The 24407-nt window shown below is 47.1% G+C and overlaps 1 protein-coding gene across 3 annotated transcripts in view; it reads left to right on the top strand.

The window, feature by feature from the left end:
* The window catches only part of USP9X (ubiquitin specific peptidase 9 X-linked), a 2614063-nt gene that overhangs the window by 1585491 nt on the left and 1004165 nt on the right, over positions 1–24407 (top strand). For all 3 annotated transcript variants that reach the window (XM_069636534.1, XM_069636533.1, XM_069636535.1), the window contains exon 26: positions 11730–11896. In XM_069636534.1, coding sequence (XP_069492635.1) covers positions 11730–11896 — 167 coding nt within the window. The remainder of the gene's footprint in view (positions 1–11729; positions 11897–24407) is intronic.

Below are 24407 nucleotides of genomic sequence, written 5' to 3'. Positions count from 1 at the left end.
CTCTAATAGCTGGGGGAAGTTACACAAATAATAAGCAGGCGATGTCTTTAGGGATGCGCACCCCAAGGTAATGGATGGAAGATTCGGCCCATGGGATTCGTAATGCGGGCCGAGGTCTATTTTTTGCTGTTTTATGAGATTGATTGCCAGTGCTGAGGATTTACCCAGGTTCACCCTAAACCCAGAGACCCGGCCAAATTTCTCAATCTCCTCCCAGGGATGTGTGCAGCCTGGTCGCAGTTATAAGCAAGTCATCCGCATATAGTGCGATCTTCTACTCCTGTTCCCCCACCGTGAGCCCTTTTTAATTTGGGGTTTGCCGGATTCTATTCGCAAATGGCTCCATAGATAAGGCAAAAATTGGTGGAGACAAGGGGCAGCCTTGCCTGCTGCCTCTGGATATGTTAATCAGATCAGACCTGGCGCCATTGACACAGAGCTCCGTGGTGGGGTGCTGATAATTAGCCATTATCCATTTTGAGAAATTGGGGCCAAACCCAAATTGCTCTAACACCTTGATGATGTACCCCCGTCCACAAGATCAAAAGCTTTGCGCGCGTCTAAGGATAGGACTGCTATGCTTTTCCCCAATCCTGTGCTCACTCTCGATCAGATCTATGGTTCGTCTGATGTTCTCTTGTGTCCCCCACCCCGGGATGAAGCCCGTTTGATCGCGGGTTATATCTGGGAGATGCCTTTTCAGTTTAGACGCTAACACTTTCAAAAATATTTTCCCATCGTTATTCATAAGGTTTATCGATCTGTATGAGGAGGCCTGATCCGGGTTCTTTCCTGACTTATGGAGTAAGATCGTTAATAATTTCGCCATCGATTTGATAATTGCACCTGTGGACAGAAAGGAATTAAACAAGGTGGTTAGCTGCGCGGCTAGGATGTGGGCATAGGCTTTATAAAACTTTGCAGTTAGTCCGTCCGGACCTGGTGCAGTGATTTTTTAAAGACTTGATGGCTTCCACTACTTCTTCAAACGCAATCGAATTTTCTAGGTCTAATAGGTCAGGTGCAGTACGGGATTTGCGGGCGGGTAAATAGTTAAGCAAGTTCTCTGGGGAGGTGAGTGGTCCTATGGTGATAACTGTCCTATGGTGATTAACCAGTTCTTCCATTTTGTTAGTTTCAGTGTAAAGGTTTCTCCCATCAGCTCTTACAACTCCCTGCTACTGACTTTTTGAGCTTGTATGCGAGAATTCTCTTTGCTTTGTTGCCTTTGTTGTAATAAGATTATTTTGCGTAAGCTAGTGCTTTGGCGGTGCGATCAGCCCAGCGCACTTCAAGTGCGATCTTAGATTTCTTCAGCACCTGTTCTGTTTTCCGTGAGCTGCGAGACTGCAGCTCCTTTTTTAGTGATACTACCTACCCCTCTAATTTTGCCGTGGCAATCTTTGAGATCTGCCTTTGTTCCGCTCCTGCACTAATGACCGTACCGCTTCCATAGCGTAGCGTGCCAGATAACGTCTAGGGCTGTGTCGGGTGGAGAATTCTCAGTGAAATAGTGTCTCACCAGATTCCCTTTTGATGATCTCATCCAGAAGAATGGAGTCATACAGTTTCCAAAACATTTGAAGGGGGAGAGTGGAACCTTTTTATGCTAAGATTTGCAGATAATGGGGCTTGATCCGAGATCATCCGGGTGTGTATTTCTATTTTGTCCAGGCTAGGATATATAGCCCCCGAGACTAGTAGAAGGTCAATGCGCGAAAAGCCCATGTGTGCGTAGGAATAATGAGTGTAGTCCCATGCCCCACCATTATACAATCTCTATGCGTCTATGGTTTCAGTTTCCCTTAATAGTCTCGCGAGAGATGGAGCCTGAGTGTAATCTTTCTTGGTCGAAGGAAGAGTTTTGTCTATCAGGGGATCAGGAACCAGGTTAAAGTCATCACCCATAATGAGGACCCCCTCCGCAAATGCCAGGATTATTGGGATCAGGTTGCACAGGAACTTGTCCTGGACCGCATTGGGGCAACAAACAGTGCTTATTGGGATCAGGTTGCTCAATAAAATGCCCCTTCACCAGGAGATATCTCACACACGGTTCCCTCTTGATCGTAATTCCTGATAGGGGAACTTTCTGCCTTAGCAGGATTGCTAGCCCTCTTTTTTTTTTTCTCCCTCGATGTACAAAAAAACGCCTTTTTGTACCTTCTGAATTTAATACGCCTTTCATCAGCATGCAACAGGTGAGTCTCCTGGAGAAACACAGTATCTCTCTCCAACAGCTCAAGATTATGCTCTACGGACCTGCGCTTCCTCGGGTAATTGAGACCTTGGACGTTCCATGTGCGAGTTCTAATCTCACTCTCTTCATCCACCCCCATTCAAACCACTAGTAGGAGTAGCTTTGTGCGCTTCCTTGCTGAAGATACCGTAAGCGGCTACAGGGCAATTACTCTGACAGTGTGTGTTCAGGATGGCTGTGAACAATGTGTTGCATTTCTTATCTAAATATGAAAGGAGAGGTAAAACAGAACCAACTCGCTCCAGTTTAATCCCTTCCCTCTCCCCTTAACTCCCCCATAACTTGCATCCCGTTACGATAGAACACATCCCACCACCTAGGGTAACTGGTGGTGCTCCGGCACCGAGCCGATGAGGGCAACAGGGCCCAATGCAGCAGAGAGAAAAGCGCCGAAACTCAAACGCAGCAAACAGGTTGTATCCTTCCAGGCTTGTTTTCCATCTAATCCCAGCACACCAGTTCGGGACCCCCACCAGCCCTGCTATGCCACAAATCCGACCCTGGGCTTTCGTCAACCCTGCAGCATCTGGTATTGAGGTTTTGGTAGAGAGCATCGGTGTAACCGCCAAGTCAATCAAGGGAGAATCTCCAATCCTTAGTAGGTAGATGGCAACTACGACAGTCAATCCGGTTTGGGTGCTTTCCGAGGGGGGCTCCGGATCCTGTGTCTCCTGCGGACCCTAGACCATTACATTCCCGCCTCTTTCTTGGAGGGATCCTGAGGGGCATCCTCAGACACAGCACTTCCTCCACGGACCCCCACACATTTTTCAGCATCCCTCAGTGAATTAATCTGTTGCTGGGTTCCCTCCCAGGTAAATTTCAGACGTAGGAAAACCACAACGGTACACGATATGTTTTTCCCGCAGTCATTCAGTTAGTACTTTAAGAGTCTTCCGTTTCTGGAGGGTGGAGGTCGCTAAATCTTGGTAGAGCCAAATGGTGGAGCCTCTGAAGGTGATTTGTTGCATCGATCTAGCTTCCCTCATGATATCCTCCTTTACGCTGTAAAAGTGGATCCTGGCGAGGACGTCCGGCGGGGTTGAAGTGGATTGTCTCCGGACCGTTCTGTGGACACAGTCTAATTCAAGCGGGGCCCTGTCTGGAAGTGTTATGATAAATCTGAACAGATCTGACACGCATCCTTCAAGATCCGAGTCCGGGACAGATGTTGGGAGGCTCCTGGGGCGAATGTTATTGTGCCTTGACCTATTTTCCGTGTCCTCCTGTTTTGCCTCTAGCAAGTCACATCTTGCCTCAAGGGCCGAGATCCTTTCCTGCCCCTGCTCCCATTCAAAGATTTGGTTGCACCATTTGTTTTCCAATTCCGCCGTCCGGGATTCTACCTCTGTCACTTTTATCCAGGAGGTTGATCTTCTCAGTCACTTCTTCGGTGCCCTTCTGGATCTCCTCTGTTATGGCAGCGAGCAGGTCTGATAGGTCAGCTTTCGTGGCAGATTGCTTTGTCTGTCGTGCCATGGTTAAGGCCAGTGCTCGGAGATGCCTCACCCAAAGTGTCACCCTTCTTCGCCATTTCCAGAGTGGTGCCACTCATGAGCACCGCACTGTCCGCTTGTTTGGTTGTTTTGCCACTTTTCGCTATGGTGGACTAATGGTTGGAGGCTGGGCAAGGGCACAGACATGGCAGTTATTCAGACCAAGGTATGTGATTGGGCGAGGAGAGAGGTGTCCAAATCCGCCTCTGATGCCGGTGCCGTGGGAGGTTACTCTTCGTTGGAATGACGGGAGGCCACACACCGTGCCGATATTCTGCAGGACTCGCTGGGTCCGTTTGGGCCGGTGCCATGCTATGTGTGGGCCCCTGAGAGGTCTGGTGATTCTTTTGCAGGGCAGGTAATCGGGTCAGTGCTGCTGGGGGCGGTACTGTGTACCAGAGTGATCCGGGATGTTGCATCGTTAGAATTCCTTCAGAGGCAACCCACTGCTCAGATCCACGGGAAGAGTCACTGAAACGGGAATCCTCCTGACGCTTCCCAGGTAACTCAGCTTGCCCCACCTTGAGTGCAGCAGAGAAGGACCTCCAAGGGGCATTTTTGAACCCTGATCCTGCCATTGGCCCCCAGAGATCACTGTTGCTATTCAAGGGTATGACGGGCACTGCTGGTGCTCCTTCAGGGCTCCGTGGGTGGGCACCCCCTCACAGCCTGGAGTCCCCGGCTGTCAAGTATGAGGCGAGCTGCCTGCCCGGGGGGGAACCCCAGGCTGTGCTCACACCTCTGAGCTGTCGTCTCGGCTCTCGCTGGCTAGGTGCTGGCCCCCACCCGCTGGTCAAATAGAGGGTTGGGAGGAACACTGCACGGGCCGAGGACCCGCGTACCTAATGTTCTATGGAGCACCCAGCTGGGAGGGAACGCCCATTCCGGGTACCAGGAAATTCTGAGGGAGAGGAAGTGGGCACCCGCAGAGGAGCCGGCGGCACAGAGCGCTCTGAAGACTGCGGGACAGTGAGTAGCAGTAACGTCTCCGCCTGAAATGGCAGTGAGGGATCCACGTCAGCAACGGTAAACCGCAGATGTCGGGTGGAGTGCCATGTACGAGGAGGAGCGGAGTCTGTCGAGCCCCTGTAGATACTCGCCCATCTGCCGCAGTGGGTCACAGCTGTCGCTTCTGCGAATGACACCTCCTCCGTAGTGTTGATCAGGCTCCGATGGTGAAAAAGGACGCCATTTTCTTACTGGTTCCCGGGTCGAGCTGTAAAGAGTCACTACGATATCCCTTGAAAAGGCAGAGAAACGGCAGTATATTTTTTTCGGGCGATTCATACCACTTTGTCTAGGCATGTCCTATTCCCCTTTACAGGCAAAACTGGACAGAGGATCCGGTGGCGTAGTGCTCAGAGCACCCTAGGAGCTTCTAAGGAGCCATGCTTCCCGCAGTGGCTCCAAGCCAGGCCCCCATTAAAGTACACATTCATTAATAGAAAGTTTGACACCCGTTCCTTGGTGGTGATCTGAATTGCCAAAAGACTGAGGTTTGTATCATCAAAAATAACCACATTTGAAGCCCAACCTGAATTCACAGCAACCAGTAGACCACCTATGGGTCTCCACGTAGCACTTTGCAAAGAAGGTTGCACTGTAGAGTTCCCATCCAGGGTTAGTTTGTTTTGTAGAAAGGTTTCCTGGAGCATAATTTGGTCAAAGTTCTTTAATTTTGCACAAATAATGTGATCTTTCAGGAGGTACGAGTGACCTCTTGAGTTCAATGATTGAACACTAAATTCCAAATATTAGCTAAAAACCAGGTCATTAAATCTATTTGAGAATGGATGAATTTGATGAAGTGGCTGGCCATGACCAGTCGGGTAATACATGGACATGTTGACAGGAGGCATATGTAAAAGCAACCTTGCAAACTGAGAAAGATCCACGTTCACATGAATTTCAAAATTGCGGTAATGAGGAGTTCTTTAATAAAAACATGTATGTCTTTTCCCTCTGGGTGAAGAGAAAGGGACAGAGTTGATTTCCTTAGGTCAAAGCCCCTTTTGCGGAGGTCATCTGTAGCTGCCATGATAATCGCTCACTATTCTAGAGGGCACATCTATGGCTACAGTATCCGTTCTGGGCATATTCAAAGTCAACAAGTGCAACATCACTCGAGGTATTCATACGTAAGGAGGAGATATCGTGAAAGAGAGCCAAGATATTTCCACTGTTAAGAATGTCCTGCTCTACTGAAGAGAATAGCGATTCTAATATAAACCGTGGCTTGTAGTCGCCTGCAGCTCTGACGCGTTAAGAGGACCCCTAACTGAGTCCAAGCGCCCCCAGGTTTATTCACCCCTGCAGGCTAACAGTTAATGGAAGCTTAGATCCACAAGATGAATCTATCGAGCTCACGGACTGCTCTTCATACCCCGCCAGCAGAGGTTGGCGGGACTGGGGAAGCTCACTTGTAATTGCTTCACCCAACTCCATCTTTAAGTACGAACCCACAAGAGTACTGGCTAGGGAGTCCCTGATCAGCCACTGCCCTCTGAGCATCGTTTTGTGTTTTTATTTTTAATTTTGCCATTCTTTTTCATAGTTTTGTTTGGTTTATTAGAAGGCCCTACAAAAATTGGAGTGATCACTAGTTGGGAGGCAGACTTTTGGCTGCAATTTCATAGCAGGCTGCATGCTACTTCTTCCCTGCTGGTAGTGTTACGTAAAAATGTAATGAAGGAGCTTGTTTAAATTTTTGGGGGGCTTTTGGTTTATTGGTTTCTAACCCTTTGACTCTTTTTGAGTCATAAGACTTTCTTCTGGTCTTTCTGTTACCATGCACATTACCGAAGGCAAGGGAGATTTGCTAGAGTGATCCTCACAGGGGAGGTTGCTCAACCTGTGGAATTCTTGCAAGAATTCCGCTGAGGGTATATCATCTGGGGCCATCCATTCCAACCCCATATGCTGCCCTCCAGGACTCTATTTCTCCTCTTTCCTACACTCCCCCCATTTGATGCCCCCCCCCCCCTCAACCCAACCCCCAGGAGCTATTTCATATGGGCTCAATGAGCATTAAGCTGAACATTTTTCAAAATTGATCATCCATTCTTCTGGCTTTTGTTGTATCAATGAAAGTTTAATTGTGTGACCAAGGAATTTAGCACACAGTTCAATGCTGCCAGCGACTGAGCACTACTACGCTCCTTATTTGCTTCTGGAAGAGTTGATGGATATGACAAGTGAGATTAGCCAGATGAAATTGAAGAATCAAGAGTCTAATTCAGTGGACTCTTTATCAGTCACACTCAGTGATTTTCTTTGCACTGTAGGAGACTGTAGCACTACCCCTTTGCTGGTTGCTGTGGGTAAGTCCCCCATACTAGTGCTCTGGGTTTAAAAAAAGTGAGTGATATTTTTTTTATTTGTTGATATAAGGGTACATTTGTGATTCGATAACGTGGCACACACATAGGGAGTGTTAGACTTGTTGTGCGAGGCGGGAAAGGCAGCTTGAGTTCCACAGAACGAAGAGGGGGAAACATAAGGATGTAGGGATACAATACTCATATAAAGCCATCTCTTTTTTAGGCTGTTTGCTTCTTTTCCAAAATGTAACTTCTCACACTGAGCTTCTCCAGTTTCCTTCTCATCTCCTTGGTTTCCTGCTCACAACTGCACTTGGCAGCACTTCAGATTATTCTGGTTGGGTGTGTGTGGAGAATGCAGTGATACGCCTCTAAATGCATTTGTGAGTGAGATACAATGTGTGTATAAGTGACTGACTGGTGGGTGAATGGATTTAATGAAATAGTGTGTGAATGTTATGAGTGGATGTACATGTATAGAATGCAGTGTGATTAAATGTGAGAGAAGGTGTATGGGTGAGCGACTGTTGTGTAAATGGGTATGAAAGTGATTGTGCGAGGCAGTGGGTGGGGTGGGAGAATCACTGGAGCATTGTTGACATTTCCTTAAAGTGACATGACCGGTTTTACTTTCAATTGTTATTTGGATAAAGCCAATTTATTGAGTGTTGTTAGGTAGCTAGACTGGCATTTTGGTGCAGCCAGTCTAGCCATTTCTTACTGTGCCGTCACATTTTTTTTAATAAGCACCTATGACCAGGGTCTGCAATGTTTTTGACTACGATTCAATGGTCGCTCACCATTTATTATGCAGTTTAGGGCTGATGGGATTTGTAGTCCAAATCATCTGGTGAGCAAAAGGTTGCAGACCACTGATCATTGACAAAGCAAGCATTATCAGTATTCTTAACTGTGTAGACGAGCCTACATTGAATCCAGTTTGAACATATTTTGACATTGTGGCATGATATTTTTAATGGCTAAGCCAACAGGTGTATGTGCTTGCATGGGTGTATTGGCATATATTGGTAAAGTAAGCTTGGACATGCTTTTTTATAGTACCATCACTGGCATTATGTGCAAAGCAAATGAGTGTTATGGGAATACTGGCAAGTAGTGGTGCAGCTAACATGGAAATGTGTGGGCACAGCCAGTGTGAACGTTTTTTATACTTGCATATATTGTGCTGAAAGGCATGAAAATGAGTTCGGAAAAGCTCCCGTCACTGTTCGTGACTTGCATCTGCTAACCTTGTTAAATAGACAAAGTTCTGTTGTGTAGCGTGGGCATGGGTGACATTGGAATGGGGTTCAGGGAAGGATAGTAAGCAAACAAAAAACCTCATGGTGGATCAGCTCACGACCCTCCTCATTCCCAATGTACCATGAACTCAAAAACCTTGATGAATAATATTTTCTCTGTAAAATAGTATCTCTGTATAAGTGCATAACAACTTAACTATCACTGCTATCGCTTCCCGCCTCCTTTCGGATTGGGTACATTTGTTTTTATCACCATACCCAAAGTTCACATGCATCCAAATTTTCAAAGTTAGACTTTCACCTGATGAATCTTACAGCAGGCGGTCCTTCCAATCTATTTCCAACCGTAAGGAATGTTCATAAAGCAGTCAAAGCCCCTTGCAACTTCCAATAGTATTCTGGGGTGAGGGGGGGTGGGGGACTTTTTTTGTTACCATCCAGGACAGCTTCAGCCCCTATCCAGTCGTCGTACCATCTGGCAGTGCGTGCAAGTGGTTTTTTCCTGCACAACATCAACCCCCCTCACCCATGACTGCGGATTAAAGGGAACACTGTGTCACCTCCCCTGATCCCCCATCCCCTAACCCCAGGTCTTCGAGAACCTCACCGACATCTTTTACACCGGATTGAATAGTGCATTCAAATTCACAACTGATTTGCATCACAGGCTCCACTTCATGTATGGGCCATCCACTAATGCACCACAGGACAGTTGGACTGTACAGGGCCTCAAAAGCCATCAAGTGCCATTGCTGTTAAGTCATACCATATCATTCATATGTTACAATCAGCATGTTACCATCAGTTTCCTTTTCCCGATGCTTTCAGGGGTCACACCCTCCCCAAAAACTGCTTCGCCTTTACATGATCCACAAAGGAGTGAGTGTCACCATGCACGATTTCCTTTAGCACTGCTTGTCATCCTACGTAGTATGAAAGCCTCATTATCCTAACCAGTAGCGTAGCTTCTGTTAAATACTTCCTTAGAGAAACTAGATCTTTTGATAGATATTAAAGAGCATGATTTTGTAGGTTTTAACCCACTTGACTTCCCCCAGTTATCAGGCCCTCCTTATGAGCATGTCTCTGACAGGATACCTTAGCAATCTAACTATAAGGTCCCTGGATGGCTGACCAGGTTTTGGCTTGGAGCCTAGGCTCAGTGTCCTCTTACGATCTTCAGCAGCTTCCCTGGAGGGAGACTCTTCAGTCTCGGTATGGTCTTCTCCTGGAATTCAGTAGGACGTCCTTTATACCCCGTCTTCTGGGAATCATGTGGTCCTGTTTTTGATCTTGATTGGTTTCCCTTCTCCGCTATCTTCTTATTTAGCGTCTAATTGTACAGTTAGATTAGCTACTTTCTTTTCAAAGGCCAAAATCTAATCCTGAGACTCTTCCTTCTAGTTCCCTTTGTGTTTTGCTTGAGTATTGCATGATCTTGCTTCATATCAATAATTGCTTATTTAATTTTCCTTATGTTCAGGCTACTGCATCCATTATTTCATTGAGATAGTTCTAAGTAGATTGTCCTTAAGTCCTGATACTAGGGATGGGGCTTAATCCCTTTTCTCTGACTCGATTTGAAGGTCAGTCTTCATCCTTCCCCTGCTCCTTCTGTGGTGCATCTAGATGAGAGGGGATCCCTCATCCCCATTTCAACTAAGACAGCCATGTTTTTTAATTATTTGATATGGGTTCTTCCGGAGTAAGCTGATGCCACTACTGCTGTGTGTTGTAGAATGCTAAGTTTTTACCCCACTGAAAGAAATGACTGTCACAATGTTGACTCCACTGCCAAGCGCATAGATAATTGTAAAGGGAAAAAGGTTTCAATATTTTGTTCATCCTCTTTAAGAACTAGCTATCTTTAAAATATGTAGAGAAGAAGGTTGGGTTCTAGGTAATGAACACTCCTGTGCTGAGCTCAGTGAGTAGTTTGCTTGGACTCTATCAGGTCTGCAAGATCACAGGTTGGAAGAGGTAAACCCAATACCTCTTGAGAAAGGAGTTTGGGACGTCCTGGTTACCTTGCAAGAAGAGTATTAGGACCCTTTCAGATAAAAGGATCTTTACGCGTTTTAAGCTGTGGTTTTTACAAGTGTGTTTTTATTTACATTGAAACATAGTCTAGACACATTGCCTGCAAAGAGAAGGTCAGCTGACACGTGTTTCAACCCCGGATGGTCTTTATCAAGGCAGAAAGGTAAGGTGAAAGGGATCAATTCCGTGAATTTCTCAGGCCAATGGCAGAAGCCATCCAATATGCTACGGGTCATTTAGGCTGATGCCTGTTGGTTCTGCTCGTCTTGTCTGGTGGGTTTGTATTTGACCAACTCTGTTTGCTTTCATTGTTGTGCCTTTTGAACCAATAGATAGTGTTTAATCAGGCATGTTGTGTACACTACATAAACACATCTTACTTCTACGTCCCGTCCCCTTCCTACATACTGTATGGGCATCCCTCATATGGGCAGAGTCAGGGGAGCGCATGCTCCCAATGCTGTGCCCCCACATGCATCTAAATTTAGAGGGAAGATGATTTTTTTGGTGAAAAATGTTCCGTCTCCCGTCCCTAGCGATGGACGCCCATACAGTATGGAGCAAAGGGGACTATGGACTAGGAGTACGTTAGTCACTACTGTGTGTAACTTATAATTTATCATTATTCTCTCGTGTAAAGCTTCATGAAATCTTGAAAGGTCTTTCACTGAAGGGACCCCTTGTGTTTGAAGGCTAACAAGGACTCTTGGTGTGCTAAGGGGAATTCTTCAAAACCATTTATTTGGAGCACTTACTTGAGATGCAACATTTAATTTGGGTCTCTTAAATCTTTCTCTTTTAAATCTGCCTGCAGTGTCAGTCAAATGGAGCTTGTTTATTTAAAAAAAAAACAGCCATATTGGACACCTATGGGCTGATGGTTCTAGTGAGGCCTTCCCAGAATTTTTCTATTTCATTTAAGATGCATTTGTCTCCAAGTGGCTGGTTCGCGTAATCGCTTCCACAAGTATTTGAAGTGGCTGTTTCAAAGCTTTTAACTTTGATTTAAGATTGCCTGATCGACTGATCTGAACCATTCTTGCTTCTCTGAATCTGCATTAGTTGATGATCCTCTATCCATGGTTCATTGGTCTCCCACTTTGTTCTTTTGTGGTTCCCTTTTGTGGTTCCCTTTTCTCAGTTGGGGTAAATGATTGTGTTAGATGTGGGAGAGGTCTAGATATCCAAAGGTAGTAGAATGCAGGTTTTATGAATGTAGATTATTGTAAGCTTTTCCCCTTAAATGCAGATAAGGATGATCTGCTTCTGTTTTCAGAAGACACGCTTGAATATGCAATGTGTAAAGTCAGTATTTTAACTTATCTGGTAATTTTCAACACTGTTCTTACAGACCAATGCAGGAAATGAACCCAACCCAGAAGATGAACAAGTTTGCTGTGAAGCGTTGGAAGCCATGACTCTATGTTTTGCTTTGATTCCAACAGCACTTGATGCTCTTAGTAAGGAAAAAGCATGGCAGACGTTTATTATTGACTTGCTACTGCACTGCCACAGCAAGTAAGTGTTTTTATTGCAACACATAGTGGTTTTCTTTAAAGCATGCATGCATGTGAAATTCGCTAAGTTCTAATGTTTACTGTCAATGCTCTCACTGTGTTAGAGAAGCAAGACCAGACGAATTCCAGAATATTTGCCAAAGTATATCTATCATGTCTAAAAACTATTGGGACTCATTATTCATCTCACAAAATCCCTATTTCTAATGAACTGTCCTCCCAAAGTTTCCTCATTTTTGATGTATCGATTCCTGCTTGCATATGTCGAACAAATATTCTCAACACGGAGGGGAGGGAGGGGTGCCATGCCCTGCGACTTCGGCATTGAGGTCCCCCGACACGCTTCATCCTAGCGTCTAGACATGTTGTTGGTGACAGTATAACTAGCTTGCACCGCTCCCTGTTGCCCTAGTTCCCTTTCTATGCATGATCTAGGAACATTATTGATCGATTACAGATCCTCGCAGGATTTGTCTTTGGTGCCTCGGCACAGGCCATCATGCCACCTAAACCGGCTCCTGCCAATCGATGACTTCAAAGGCCTTGAAGGAGAGATGGTCGAAGCTCGCTCTTGGTCGCTCTGCATCTAAATTTCAGAGTACTATGCCTTTGAAGAGAAAATCCTCTGAACGCCGGAGCTCGCGGTTGAAAAAGACCCAAGAAGCGTTCTAAAAAGCACTCTCAGAATCAGTCTAGGAGCTACTGCATCACTACTCTTCTGCAACAGATTCTTCACCCGACAAGCGCCAGGTAAGTTTCCCCTCTAAATCCGCTCCTGCAGAAAAGTGGGAAAAGTTTAGATTCAAAATGCTGGAGGTTTTTTCAAAGGCAACTCCTTCTGCTCCTTAGAACAGGTTGCGAAGAAACCAGATCCCACCACATCTTCCATGACTAGCAGGGATACTGATAAGTTCTGGGCCCATGCACCCAAGAAACTGATTGAAAAGGCTTCAGTAAAAGCTACATGGGCACTGTCGACACTTGTCGGCCGCCGGAGATTCTCTGCTATTCAATTCCGCTTGGTCATCTTTTTTTAAGGAGACACCAATGTCAAAGGGACCTTCGAAGTAGATTTCTACGTCATAGACTTAGACGCTAGTACACACCTCAATCGCATACTGAAATTTTCAAGTCATGTAGGTCCATACATGAAAGAAGATGTTGAAGACAAGGATGTCCCTTTTGTCTGGAATGCCTCAGATCACCAAAACGCCCTTATGGGACAGGGCTGTTGATCCACCCCTGTCAGGAGTGGGAGGGAGTCTGACCCCATCAGCCCTGGCTGCCAGAGAATGTGTAGACGGGCCTCCTCCCACCATCTCCTTGCCTGCCATGACAGTACCATGGCTAGACCTGACATTGCGCTGCATAACATCCTTGCAAGAAAAACCACAGAACAGAAGAGCCAGTTCACCAAGAGGAACACCCTAATACAGCAAAGCCATGTAGAAAAGAGGGCAGGGCTTAAAGCCCTTATGTAACCTCCCAAATCCTCCGCTGTCAGACCCCTTAAAAACAAGGTAAGCCATTGGTGTAGGGTAAGTGTCAAATCCAGAGAGGGGGAGGGATATGTAAGAAGGAGCTTGGGACTTGGTTGCTGTGGGCTGATGTTGGGTAAGGGCCGGTGGCAGAGGAGTGTCCAAGAGACCATCGAGAGTGACTGGAGTGCAGAGGCTATCCTTAAGGTGGAGGTCTGTGGAGTGTTTGTGTGAGAGAGGGAGAGTGTGTGAATATTAGAGTAGGAGTAGTGGCAGACTAAAGTAGTGTTGGAGGTGGTGGTATTAACTGGAAGTAAATAAAGTAGGTGGTGGGAGTAGCGAGTGAAGGAGATTGGTGGTAGTAGAGGGGTGTGCAGGGCATTTTATGCCTTGCTGCCCCTGGGGTGGGTCTGACTAGGGGATTGCGAGTGAGGTGAGTGGGGCACAATAGCACTAAAGGTCTGGTTGGAGAAAGACAGTGGTGGTAGAGAGGTAGCAGAATAGGAACAGTAGTAGAGGTAGGGCGGGAAAAGGGACAGTGAGTGGGATAGTAGGAATAGATATTGTTGTAGACAGAAATTTAACTAGAGAACCAGTAAGAGGTGGGGAGAGTAGAGTTAGAGGAAGCAGAGAAAGGAATAACGGAGGAAGGAGAATAGTTGTAGATGGAAGCTGTAGCAATAATAGGAGTGCAAAAGGAAGTAAGACAAAAGGGTGGAGGTGGAATGGCAGAGTGGGAGATTGGAGGGACAGTAACGTGGTGGGAGGGTAACAGTTTAAGTGAGAATTATAGTGAAGGGTTTGGTACAAGAGGGTGAAAAAGGTGTCGGCGTGACTCTGGGCGAAAGAAGGCGCCATTCCCTATTACGTGAGTTCCAACTATTGACAGGAGAGGGAAAGTTAGAAGTTCCTTGGGAAGTTGGGCAACCATTGTCTCGGGGCAAACACCTAAAGTGTAGAATAGAAGAAAGACATATAGGTGTTACCAATCTTAGAGATACTAACCAGCCAGCTGTCATGACCACTGTCAGACCCACCCCGTACTTGCACACCATTCCATCATCACAGGCCAGACTGCCATCTCATTCAGTTTTGTTAAAACAATTTAAACCTATAGCTTTCCACTACAATAGACAACAGATAGCGGGAGACCCCGCGGCTTCCTCAGATTTCAACAGTCTTCCAAAGTAGTGGGATTACCACGAGTATCTACTATTTTATGAGGTTGTGCGTTCTTCTTCTTCTTCGACTGTTTCTTTTCAAAGAATGTCTGTAAAGGCGTTATGTATTTAAAGTGTTTTATTATGTGATAAGGATTTTAAGATGTGTATTTTGTAAACGACGATTATTGTTTGTAAGTGAGTAAAATTTGTAAAGATGTAAATTAAGTTTTGCTACCAAAAACAAATTAACAATAAAAAAAAGGCGTTATTTTGTCCGTGTGCTACATGCGGTCTTAAGAAAGTGTATGAAGGAGATGGGCATGTGGACTGTATTTACTGTCTTCACCCTCATCATACGGCGGACAGGTGTGAGATCTGTCAGGGCTTCTCACAAAAGACCCTAAAAGACCGCAACAGACGCCTGGTTACTTGGCTCAATGACAGAGCGGGTGCGTACCCGGCATTGGAGGTAGGCTCTACAGCCTCGAGATCTAAGTCTCCTGTCCCCCCTCGTCGATTGGTGTCGGCGGAGCCTCCTGCAAAGAAATCGCGCTAATCTGAAAAATGTCCCTCGGAGAAACATCCTGTGAGGTCCTCCTCTTCACATAAGGCTTCGCCTTCTTCCTCCTCATCTAAAAGGAGAGAAAAGACTCATCGAAATCCTCCTCAGGAACCGTCATAAGTCTACCTCGAGTCGAGGGTCCTCGTCATAAGTCGAGGTAAAAAACGGCGGGAACGCCTCAAGGCCCTGCGCCACAGACTTCATCGACGACGATCCGGTCGTCGACGCCTGCTTTGTCTTCGGCGACGGCTCTTCCTACAGCTATTTCGTCAGGTCAAACAGCGCCTATGGAAAAGATGTCATCGTCGACGGTGGCCCCGTCGGTGGGATGGCAACCAAAGGTTTTTGATCCGATCCCGCCTGAGGCCTTGATGCAACCAGAAGCGGCTTTCTCCATCTCGTCGGCGGAGGATGACCGTGATCCGGTCGCACAACCAACCGATCTGGGTGGAAGTGCCATTCCAGTTTCCTCTTCCTTACTGAATCCCCAGGCTGTTCTGTCCCTGGAGGTGTTGAACACATTACAGAAGCTGTTGGAGCGGTTGGACACTCGATTACCTCAGCTTGTCCCGACAGTTTTACAGGCTTCGCCAGTCGTCAACGAGCCAGGCCTGGCTCCTCGCCCTCCATCCAGAATTCCTACCGCTTACCCGGTTGAGGAAGTTCGTTCTCGTCCACAGGAAGAAGGAGAAATATCAGAGTCGGAACGTGAAGGGTCGGGTTCAGACATCTCGTTATCCCCCTCAAGGGACCCTACATGGGACTCTGAAGCGGAAATGGAAACTCCAAAGAGTCCGGCGCAGCCATCACCACCTGATGACGTGGGTGTTTTCCATGCCATGATGGGTAAGGCATGTGCGGAGTTTGGCCTAGTCCCAGAAGAAGAGAGAAAAGATTTTCTGTTCGATTATATGGGCAAGAGAAGAAAGGCGCTATTTGCTATCCCCATTTTAGACCATGTCTAGCAGGAGAGACTAAAAACCATGCGGCACCCTTTTTCAGAACAAGCAGTAAAAGGTCGATTGGAAAAGAAATTCAAGGCTCCGGAATCGACTCCCAAGTGCTCGACGTCTCAACCTTCACCGGAATCAGTGGTATCCGCCGCGGCGGCCAGAACGGCAAGGTCGCAACACAAATGCACGACCCCGCCAGACAACAAAGCCAGGAGACAAGATGCTTTTGAAAGAAAGTGCGATGGGTTGGAGCGACTATAGTTAAAGCAGTCAACTCCCTGGCTATTATGGCCAGGTATGATAGGGAAATGTGGCATCGGCTAGCTCCTGTCTTGGACCATCTGCCGGAGGAACACAGGAAATCTGCCATGCTGCTCGTACGTGAGGGAGAAGAGGCTTCCAATCATTCCATTAACATTGCTGTCGACCTGGCGTAATCAGGCTTTAAGCAAATCAACAATGGCGTAGTGTTACGAAGGCAAGCCTGGCTTAAGTGCATGACGTTCAGACCAGAGGTACAATATAAGGTAATGGATATGCCGTGCGAAGGAGAACACCTGTTTGGGGAGAAAGTGGATGAAGCCTTGACATGGCTCGTTCCCTTGGAGCCCTCCAGAGTGGTAGGAATTTTCGTTCCTTTCGTCCCTTCAGAGGAGCATCGGGTAACTCCCGGTTTGGATCATCTAGAGACCGAGGTTTCAGCAGACCCTCCTACTCTAGCCAAGGCTACAGACGTGCAGCCCAAGCTACTCGTAAAGGCAGAGATTACCAAACCTCCAGACGATTAGGTGCCTACTCCTCGTAGACAAAGGATAAACAGGCCAAAAGCCAGCAATGACAACTTACAGAAAGTCCTGGGAGGCAGAGTATCTCGTCACGTCGATGAGTGGGCGTGCATAACAGACCAATGGGTTTTGGACACAATACATTTGGGCCATTCTCTACAGTTCAAGGGCAAGCCACCACGCATTCCACCGGTGTTCTGGACGCAGCCCCACCTTCAAATACTAATGCAAGAGGTGGCGCTTATGCTGCAGAAAGGGGCTATAGAACTGGTCCTGGTGGCAGAAAGAGGACAGGGAGTGTACTCCCGTTACTTTGTCGTCAAGAAACCAAATGGAAAATGGCGTCCCATTCTAGATCTACGAGCTCTCAACAAACTGCTCAAGAATCTAAAATTCAAGATGCTTACACTCCAAGAAGTGATCTGTTCGATACAACCGGGAGATTTGTTGTCGCTAGACCTTCAGGACGCATACTTCCATATACCGATGCGTCGACGACACAAAAGATTTCTACGGTTCGTCGTCGGACGAACCCACTATCAGTTCAAGGTCCTCCCGTTCGGACTGAAATCGTCTCCCAGGACGTTCACGAAATGTCTGGCTCCAGTAGCAGCCTGGTTAAGGAAAGAAGGTCATCATGTGTACCCTTATCTGGACGATTGGCTAGTGAGGGGATTGTCTCCGGAAAGGGCACAGGAAAGTCTGAATGCCACCATGTGCCTCCTACAACGTTTGGGCTTTGCAATAAACCTCAAAGTCCTCCTTATCGCCATCAAGGACCTTGGTCTTTCTGGGGGCGGAGTTCCAGACGCAGTCAGGACTGGTAAAGCCATCCGTCGAAAGGGTTCTGAAACTGCAGCAAAAAGCATCGGATTGGAAAGTCGACACCAGGGTGTCAGTGCGAAGGTACATGTCCCTACTGGGGACCATGTCGTCCTGCATACCCTTAATCAACAATTGTCTCTTCATGAGACCGATTCAGGAATTCTTGGCGGATCGATGGGTACAGAGTCAAGGGCATTGGTCGGACACATTGACCATCAACAGCAAACTCGTGCAGGCGCTTCAATGGTGGAGAGTTACCATAAATCTGACAAAAGGAATGCCCTTGCTGGAACCGGTGTTCCAGATGACAGTGGTGACGTATGCTTCTCTAATTGGATGGGGAGCTCATCTGGATTCCCTACAGGTTCAGGGTCGTTGGTCATTGGAGGAGTCCGGCCTTCATATCAATTTGCTGGAATTAAGGGCGGTGCGTTGGGCCCTGAAATCCTTTCTTCCACAGATAAAGGGATCAGTTGTACGGATTATGCCATACAACACAACAACAATGTTTTATCTAAGGAAACAGGGAGGAACTCGCTCCAGAATTCTGTCGACCGAAGCCCAGGAGATCTGGCATTGGGCCCTTCAGCGGAAGATATATCTATTGGCGTTCCACTTGCCAGGAGTCAAAAACGTGCAAGCAGACTCTCTCAGCAGGGAGATGAATCGACTACACGAAGTGGAACTGAACGACCAACAACTACACCGTGTCTTCGAGAAATGGGGTCGTCCGGCCCTCGATCTCTTTGCGACAAGAGACAACAAGAAATGCCCACAATACGCGAGCAGGTGGCCACAGCAAGACTCACTAGGGGAAGTGTTCTCTTTCCTGTGGACGGACAAGTTTCTGTATGCCTTTCCCCTGTTTCCGCTCGTACGTCGGACGCTGCAATGGATCCACAGATATCCATGTCGGGTGATCCTGGTGGCCCCATACTGGGCCAGACAAGTGTGGTTCTCCGATCTACTCCATCTTTCAGCGGCAGAACCAATGAGGTTCCAGAAAATCCCGAACCTTCTGTCTCAGGAGAAAGGGGTTGTTTGGCATCACGACCCCGACAGCCTCAGTCTGACAGCCTGGCTCCTGATTTCTCCGAGTTTGGTACGTTAGAGATTCCAGCGGACTGTCGTCGCATTTTGCAAGCGGCGAGGGCGCCGTCCACAAACGCTTCATATTCATACAAATGGAAGAGATTCTGCATATGGTGCGCAGGTCAACCAGGTTTGGTCCCGCTTACTATCACACCGGAACAGCTTCTACCATACTTGCTACTCCTAGCTCAAAAAGGCTTGTCTGTTTCATCCATAAAAGTGCATTTGGCTGCCATTTCGAGATTTACTCGGAAGAGCCATTCAACTCCGTTTTTTGGTGACCGGCTGATTAAACATTTCCTTAAAGAATTTTTCCGAACCTTTCCTCCCACGAAAAAGTTTCCTCCAAGCTGGAGTCTTAACCTGGTTCTGGGAGCGCTGATGAAGGCCCCTTTTGAGCCGATATCGTCGTCATTAAAAATTTTGTTGTGGAAATTGGCTTTTCTGGTGGCTATTACTTCAGCTCGACGACTGTCAGAAATACAAGCTTTAGTGATCGATCCACCGTACTTGAGGGTTTTCAATAATAAAGTTGTGTTGGCTACTAATCCTCATTTCATTGCTAAAGTGCCTACCATGTTCCATAAGCACTCTTCTATAGTGCTGCCGACTTTTTTTCCCCCCAACACCTTCGTCGGTTGCGGAGAAGACTCTCCATATACATTGGACGTGAAAAGAGCTTTAAAATGTTACCTCCATGGCACTTAAAGCTTCAGAGACACGAGACAACTATTTGTGGTTTATGGCCCTTCGGCTAAAGGTAAACCGATCTCAAAACAAGGACTAGCCCGATGGGTGTCGTCTGCTATTTCCTTTGTCACTCAAAAGCTGGAAAACCGCTGGAGAAGCGTCCAAGGGCCCATTCGACGAGATCCACTACTTCTTTGATGGCATTGTGGTCCGGAATTCCGCTGGGAGATATGTCAGGCGGCTTCCTGGTCGGTACCACACACGTTTACCCAGCATTATTGCCTCGAACAGCAACATGCTGAGGATACACAGATGGGTCGTACAGTCCTACGGCACCTGTTTCAATAAGGTAAGCCCCAATTAAGGGGTCACATCCTTCGGCTAATGTACTTTTAAGTGTGGTGTTTTCACTGTTATCATACTATAATGTGATGTTTTGCCATGATAAATATGCATTATGGTTATTGTGATATTGGTTTTCATACACACCTCCAATGTTGCGGATACTGCTATACAATCTATTCTAAGCATGTGAATCCATGAAAGATCCAATGCTGGAGAAGGGAATAGTTTCTTACCTGTAACTCCATTTCTCCAGCATTGGTATCTTTCATGGATTCACATGCGCCCGCCAGCCTCCCCTATGCATGCAAACCAGAGATCCCCCATACTTTGGGGGTCGAAATCTGGGGGAGCCGAGGGGGCGGGGCTATTTATACCTCTACGTCCTAGTGGCGCTGCCGTACGCGGCCCAAAAACGATGTAGATAGGACACAAAAATTGTTGGAAGTTTTCCTATGGAAAAGGTCTATATAACTTAACGAGGATTCCCAGCCTGACGACAGGGAATATTCTAAGCATGTGAATCCATGAAAGATACCAATGCTGGAGAAATGGAGTTACAGTAAGAAACTATTCCCTTATGGAGAAAGGCAGGCTCTGGTGAGTAAATACAGACCATCTTTGATAGATCCAGAGTTTTTATCAAAATATCACACAAGTCTTTTGGTTCAGGCATCAACCTCTACCTCAAAGGCTTCTGCATACCCTCCCCTGCCACTGGATGGAGATAACATAAAATAGGACTCCATAACAAAGGTATTTTCGAATGGATTGTGTCCTCCGACGTATTCCTCATTTTTGATATCTCCAGCTTCATTGAAAAAAGATTTCGGCAGAGGACGCTGTGTGTGGACGCAGTCGACTTAATGGCCCTCGATGGCCTCCATCTCAATAATGATGTTGTTGAAGGCATATATAGCATGTGCAGCGCCCGTCTGCTTCAGTTCCGTTTTTGATAGTAAGCCTACGCTTCGATAACTATGGTGCGCTTCATTATTTCCCCAAGATATTCTAAATATGCCTTCATCTTGGACACCAACTACCCCGGAGACCGGGTTTAAAAAGTGTCAAGACTGCGATGCCAAGATGTCGCTGACAGATCTGCATCGAGTGTGCTTGTGGTGTCTCGGTGTGGAGCACAAGACCTCAGCCTGTTCAAAGTGTAAATCGATGACTTGAAAAGCTCTGAAGGAGTGTAAGGGTGAATTGGCAGTAGGTAGATTTCCCTAAGACCCTGTCGACGAAACCTTCTTCTGACGAAGCGAGAGGCGACTCTTCTCGAAAAAAGGTGAAAAAGGTCCCGGTCGAGGAGTGGCTCCCACCAACCACTCCTCGTCGTTGAGGAAGTCGAAGAGGAGGAACCATAAATCACCTACTTCGACGTCCTTGTTGGACTCCTCTCCTGAGAGAGATATAGCCTATCCCACTAAGGCCTCCACTCCCGCCGAATGGGAAGCATTTGGGCAAGAAATGCTTAAAATATTCAGAACCAAATACCCTTGAAGCAGGCAGGCCATGTGTGATGAGTATGCGAAAACACATGGCGCCAGTGCACACCCATTGTGGACATTCACTTCCATAACCACAATGGAAGTCTACGTTTCTGTGTGCTCAATTTCCAGACAGGACTTCTGCCACGGTTGCAATGTGTATATTTGGAAGCAGATGAGCTCATTATGGAGTTTAGTTGGCGTATTGTTCAATCAAGGACGCATCAAGAAGGGAGTCGGAGTGGTGCAGTGATAAGGGGTGCTGGGAATGAGTGCGCGGGAGACGAGCTGGGTTTTTCTATTATTAACTTGATTTTTACGCTCTGTGCCCCTCCCCCACCCCCCATGCTTGCTGGCTGTATTTTTGCCGGGTCCGGGTGGCAACCTGAGGTGGGCGGGGATTTGCTCCCCATAAGAGAAGAGGTATCAGGGTAGTAGAATAGAATTGGAAACCCAGGTGAAGAAGTCTCCCTGAGAGGGAGGGCGCTCTTCTCCAGACCCTGTTAGCACGTGTGATCTCTCTGCCTACTTGCCTTGAGACTAGGTAGTGTCAGAGAGGAAATGTTCTCCTTTGACTACACTAACGGAGAAATAATTTGTCAATCATTACTTATGTATATGTCTGTGTATAACCAACCCTATTCATTTAGAGTTGTATGCATGTTTGTCCTATGTAAATGAAGGGCATGTAGAGAGGTGATTATACTCTTAACTATTAATCTAAGAGTATATTATTGCCTCCCTCAGTCCAAGAACTCGGGACGAAGGCCAGTTCCCCAATCGAGATGCCACGATGAGAAATCATTGAGGGATCCTTCGAGTCATAAGTCGAAAGCCAAATCGGGGTTGACGCCAGCTGCGCCATCAAAACTTTCGGTGCCATCACAGTCGAAAAAAGTCTTCGGCAAATACATCGACTCCTCAAGCTTCGGGCTTGAATTTGTTGAAGCCTTTGACGCCTTTACCTGAAAAAACCTTCACTCCTTTACCAAGAAAGCATTTCTTTAAATCGCTGACCTCCATTTATGAGGACAATGGGCCATCTAATAATGTGGGAGGCAGACGGTCTCGGCATCTGAAAGAATGGCGAGACATTACTTTGGATGCTTGGGCATTAGATACCATAGCCTAAGGTTACTGCCTCCCCTTCATTCAGAGACCTCAGAACCATCCACCGGGGAGCTGTTCTTTGAAGGTTCCTGATCCATTCCTTGTGCAGGAAATGTTGACCATGCTGGAGAAAGGAGCTATAGAACCGGTACCTGTAGCAGCGAGGAACAAAGCAGGGTATTCTCTGTATTTTCTAATCCCCAAGAAAGACAGGGGTCTGAGAACCATCTTGGACTTGAGATACTTGAACAAGTTCCTCAGGAAGGACAAGTTCAATATGGTCACACTTTATCCTCAGATCCTTCAGGCCCTCCAACTCCAGGATTGGATGGTGAAATTGGACTTTCAGGATGCTTCTTTTCATGTGCCAATCCATCATAAGAACAGAAAGTACGTGATGTTCGCCGTTGCCGGTTCTAATTATGATTTTCGAGTTCTGCCATTCGGGCTGACCTACACCCAAGGCTTTTCACGAAAACTGATGGCGGTGGTGGCAGCGAGTCTGAGGAGAGGGGGGAATTCACGTCTACCCTACCTGGACGATTGGGTGATCAGGGCGCGTTCTCCCGAACAAGTCCTGTATCATCTCAACGTCACCTGCCACAATTCAGACTGTGCTTCTCCCTCAATAACAAGAGGTCCCATATGACATCATCTCAAATGCCCAATTCATCAGCGCTGTACTGGATACATCCTTGGAAAAGAGCTTGCCACCCGAGTTGAGGGCTGAAGACATTCTGCAGATTGTCTCCAAGTTTCAGAGTGCCCTGCATCTCCCTGCTGCGACTTTTTGAGTTTACCCGACCTCATGGCATCCTGCATTTTTCTGGTGCCAGAGGCTCGCCTGCGCATGAGATACATTCAGTGGGCTCTCAGGATACAATGGTCTCAATTCTCAGACAACATGTCAGACCTACTTCAGGTTCCAAGCAGGGCCTGCGAGGACAACATTCTGAAAGGAGAACCCTTTTGGCAACTTTGGCCGGAGATAACGGTAGTGACGGACACCTCACTCATGGGGTGGGAAGCCTACGCCAACGATCTGACAATCAGCGGTCGTTGGTCCACATCGGAGTCCACACTGCACATCACTCTTTTGGAGCTGAGAGCAATCAGACTGGCGCTGAAAGCTTTTCTGTGTTGCGCTCATCTGGTCTCCGCAGAGGCGTTAGGGCACGGTTGCAGCCCTCCCGGGGGTGAGGTCCCTCGGGTCCGACTTCGCCCTCTGTGCTGATGTGGTGACTGGTGGTAATGGATGATGCTGCTCGGGACTGTTCCTTCGTGGAGAATAGGGGACGTGAGTATGCCAGCTTGTGTGCCTGATCCCTTTCCAGACCCCTTCCCCCAAACAGTGGTACCCGTGGGATGCGCTGTCCCTGGCAAGCTCACCTGTTGATTAGTTCTCCACTCCTCCAGTGATCAGAAAGTTGAGAAAGTTCAGGAGACACAGGATCCTAATTGCCCCGGATTGGGCCAGGAGAACGTGGTACCCGGACTTTCTGGACATGTCCATCTGCCCTCTAATACGCCTCCACAAAGAGAGGACCTTCTCTCGCAAGAGGAGGGTCGGGTTCTTCATCCACAGGTCAAAATACTCCGCTTTCATGCATGGTTTCTGAGAGGCTGAGGTATGCGGATTGGGACCTCCCAGATGACATAATGGAGATTTTGCTGTCGGCCAGAAGGCCAGCAACAAAGTATTTGTACCGCTGCCATTGGAACGAATTCTGCAGCTGTTGCTGGGACAAGAATGTGGACCCTTTGCTATGCAAAATACCAGAGGTGTTATCCTTTCTACTGTACTTAGCCAATCTTGGGCTCCAGGTTGGGACCATTAGAAGTTATTTGGCGGTGCCATCCATCTTCAAGCACTCGTCTGAGGAAACTTCATTTTTTAAGATGCTAAAATGTCTCTGGTGATACATTTTCTGAAGGGACTCACTAATGTGTTCCCTCCATCTTTCTTTCAGGTTTCCATTTGGGAACTTAATCTGCTGTTAAAATGTCTTGTGTGCACCATTT

Source organism: Ambystoma mexicanum, chromosome 7p, assembly GCF_040938575.1.
Source record: "Ambystoma mexicanum isolate Mex_15411 chromosome 7p, UKY_AmexF1_1, whole genome shotgun sequence".
NCBI lineage: Eukaryota > Metazoa > Chordata > Amphibia > Caudata > Ambystomatidae > Ambystoma > Ambystoma mexicanum.
The sequence above is the reverse complement of the archived record's forward strand: the minus strand, read 5'-3'. Positions and strand labels throughout refer to the sequence as shown.